At 49.7% G+C, this 3,470-nt stretch overlaps 1 protein-coding gene across 1 annotated transcript; it reads right to left on the reverse strand.

The window, feature by feature from the left end:
* Window positions 1–502: 502 nt before the first annotated feature.
* On the reverse strand, window positions 503–2,477 carry LOC137916701 (bleomycin hydrolase-like). Its single transcript, XM_068759670.1, has 4 exons — window positions 2,340–2,477; window positions 1,379–1,576; window positions 1,179–1,288; window positions 503–703 (listed from the first exon to the last, which is right to left on the reverse strand). Exons 1-4 carry the CDS (start codon window positions 2,347–2,349, stop codon window positions 689–691), a joined length of 333 nt encoding a protein of 110 aa, XP_068615771.1. The 5' UTR covers window positions 2,350–2,477; the 3' UTR covers window positions 503–688.
* Between the last annotated feature and the right edge of the window lie 993 nt (window positions 2,478–3,470).

Genomic DNA, 3,470 nt, shown 5'->3' on the forward strand with positions numbered 1-3,470 from the left:
AGAATACAATCAGAAAGTCAACATTCATATCCTATTGTGCAAGCGTAAAGCTTGCGCGGCGTAATCGATGCCTCGATGACGCAATAAAACGGCCTACCGTCACGTCCCGGAACGTGCATCCCGGTAAAAACGGTAACTTGTGGCTGTTCCAGTTCCAGGACATCGCGGCGCTTCTCGGAACGTTTACCGGTGATCAGTCAGTCGTTGCTCTCCGCAGTGTGACGTGGTGAGTTTGTGGTATCCACGGCGACAGCACTTTGCAGGCCGGGAGAGCTCTGACGTCACCAGCAGGGGGCGCAAACACACCAATAAATCTTCCAGACCTGGCACTGTTACGTGACGTCATCATTAAACTCGCTCGTTTTTCCACGGTTCTGATAAATCCATCCAATCATGTTTTTCTACGGCAGCTCATAATCCTGAACCGGTAATAAAGGCGGGGTTTAACCCGTGTGTGTGTGTGCGTGCGCGGTATGCGAGATTAAACCAAACAGTGCAGGAATTACTTTTGAACAGTTTATTCCATATTTTGGTCTCACTTTACCAGCGAGTGGAACTTTTGTTTAATTCCCATTCCGTTTATAACACATTTAAAACACGTGTTATAACAAGCATTGTAAACCGAACGCGTCTGTGTGAACCTCGGTCTCCAGCGCAGACACAGCCGGACCCACGGTAGCTTATTTCATTACACTGGTACCCACTGTGGAGCAGCAAAAAACACAAGTGAGTTTATTTTACTGGAAACTTTGAATTCGACGAGAACAGAAAAATAATTTATCTGGTATAAAATGAGATTCATTTAGACTTTTACACGTGACAGCCTCAATATGACAAATGTTACTACTAGTCCTACTAGTCGTACTACTACTACTAACTATTCAAGCTTAAAGTTTTTAACTAGAAAGATTGGCTTATCCACATTTTCTGCAGAAAGCACAGATCTGGTTGCCATGACAACATCACCAGCCGCCCACTAGCCACAGAGCTAACGCTTTGCTAGTCCTGCCACGTGCCTGCTAGCTAGCAGCGCCGTTCCTACGGCGGAACAAACAACCATCTGATGTGGAGGCGGGGCCCCGAGGTGACATCAGCAGACAAAGCAGGGCTTCACGGTGGACAGACCCGGGGCCCGCGCCGCACAGAGACACGCCCCTCTCCCACAGAGCCCGCCTCACCTTGTCCCAGAAGAACAGGTAGGACTGACTGAACTCAAACTCCTCGATGTTAAACTTCCTCATGAAGGGAAGCCGCATGACGTTCAGACACGAGAAGATCCAACACCTTCCTGCAGGAAACCGAGACAGAAGAAGAAAGGGGTTGGACCGCGCTCGGCCCGGCTCGGACACCCGGACCGCCGGTCGGGGTCCCGTCCCACCTGAGTTCTTTTGGTTGGTGACGGGCTTGCCCTCTGTGGGGATGGCGTGCTGGAAGACGTGGACGGTGTCCTGGACCGTCTGCCGGTGCAGACAAGCGTCTAACGGGTTGATGCAGGCCGACACATTCTGGGCCAGCAGGTAGCGCGGCTCCGCCCGCAGGCGCTTCAGGAAGGCGGAGACCTTCTCCGGACTCAAACCTGGTGGGGACAGACGGGGGGGGGGGGCAGGAAGGAAACACTCATTTGAACTCAGATTCTCTTAAAACACAGGAGGTCACATGACTTCCATTCAGACAGCTGACAGCAGCAGGTGGAGAACCCCCCCCCCCCCCCCCCCCAGCCAGGTGACTCACCTGTTCATTTCCACCCCTCCCATTAAGATCTGACTGATGAGCTTTAAATGGAAACGAAACCGAAATGGCTTTTTGGAAATGCTCCTCTTAGACAGGATGTGTGACTGTACTTGTACTGTAATACACACTATTGCTGACTGTACTTGTACTGCAGTAACATTCTATCTAATAAATATATTCATCGCTTTTCCTCATCAGACGGGATCTGATCCATGCCGCCCAGCTGACAGACCGGAACAATAATCCGGTTCATCCTTTAAACCCCCCCCCCCCCCCGTTATGACTCCGGCGGCCGCAGTAACCGAGAGAGAACCTCCAGCGACTAGTCAACCTGGTTACCTCGAGCACAGCAGGACTAGTTTGGACGCAGGTTAGGCAGGTAAACCGCTCCACCGCCTGCTAGCTTAGCAAGCTAACCGCTAGTTAGTGTGTCGGGTCACCACCAACTTGCTAACTCCATTGGAATGAACTGTCATGTGCTACCATGCCAACAAAATCAATGCTAACTTAGCCGGTTAGCTCGCGGAGCTGTCAGCTAGTCAGCGTGAACTACAGGCTGCCGACGCCGACACCCGGGCTGAAGTGGGGGGGGGCGGCCGACCACCTACCGGCGCTCATGTTTCCGTGGAACCGGAGAAACCGCGTCCGTCTTCCAGGAAATTCACCGGCTCTTTGTTCCGTTCATTCGCCGACAGCAGCCGCTGCGAGCATCTCGTGCGCGCGTTTGCATAGGCCGGCAACTCGTGGGTGGGCGGAGTTAGCGATCTCACGTGACTTGGTTCCGGTGGGACCCACTGTAGGAGGAGCATCTGACCACCAGGTTGAATGCCACCACAGTGTGAATGTTAGCATGAAAGGGTGAATGCTAACGCAGTGTGTGCTAAAAGCTTTTCCTTTGATCTTTGTCTAGGTTACATTAGATTAAACTCTAAAGAAACCATCTTCAAAGGGACATCAGACATCAAAGCCAACTATTTTATAAATATAACTTGTTCATGAGCCAAAGGCATCCGTGTGCTCTTTGTTTTTAGTAGTGTATCAAAGACGAGTAGCATCTCAGATGAGTTCAAACAATTTTGAGTTGATTCCCTTTCAGTTAAATGGGAATGATTATAATTTAATCAAGAGGTCAGATGGCACGACTTTGTGGACGAACACTATAACTGTCCAGCACAGGGAGAACAAGGACAGTTTTGACAATGAGGTAGGCGTCATGCGTGTCACATCTTTAATATTGAGAGTATTATTGTTACAGATTATTCATGTTTCCAGTGATTCCCTTATTTAATGCATATCTGTGCCTGCAGCGCTCCATCCTGGCGGAGCTGATGTGTCGAAACGTTGACGCCTTCCATATTGTCAAGTTTCATGGCAGTTTTCCTGACAGTCAGGATCTGGCTTTGGAGCCATTCAACGTCAATTTGGAGGAGTACATGGTCATAAAAAAGAACGTTCTGACCCTGGAATGCATCAGGGCCATCATTCAACAGGTAGGAACATTCAATTCAAACAGACAACAAGGAACTCACATTTAAACTGTAGAAAAGTATAACCAATGCCTTGTCTTCTGCAGCTGGCCAAAGCATTGTCTGTGCTGAAGTCTGTCGGGGTGATCCATGGCAAAGTATCACCAAAAAATATTTTTGTCAGAGATCTTTCGTTAGAACCGATCAGGGTCAAGCTGGGAAATTTCAGTTCGGCCCACCTGCGATGGGATACAAGTAATGCTCCAGAGCTGG

The sequence above is a fragment of the Brachionichthys hirsutus genome, unplaced genomic scaffold (genome assembly GCF_040956055.1).
Source record: "Brachionichthys hirsutus isolate HB-005 unplaced genomic scaffold, CSIRO-AGI_Bhir_v1 contig_381, whole genome shotgun sequence".
NCBI classification, from domain to species: Eukaryota; Metazoa; Chordata; class Actinopteri; order Lophiiformes; family Brachionichthyidae; genus Brachionichthys; species Brachionichthys hirsutus.

Excerpts from the sequence above, each read along its gene's own strand:
- LOC137916701 (XM_068759670.1), bottom strand. Across the intron at positions 1,289-1,378 it reads CACCAACCAAAAGAACTCAG|GAAGGTGTTGGATCTTCTCG; the intron begins GTGGGACGGGAC and ends GGTTTCCTGCAG.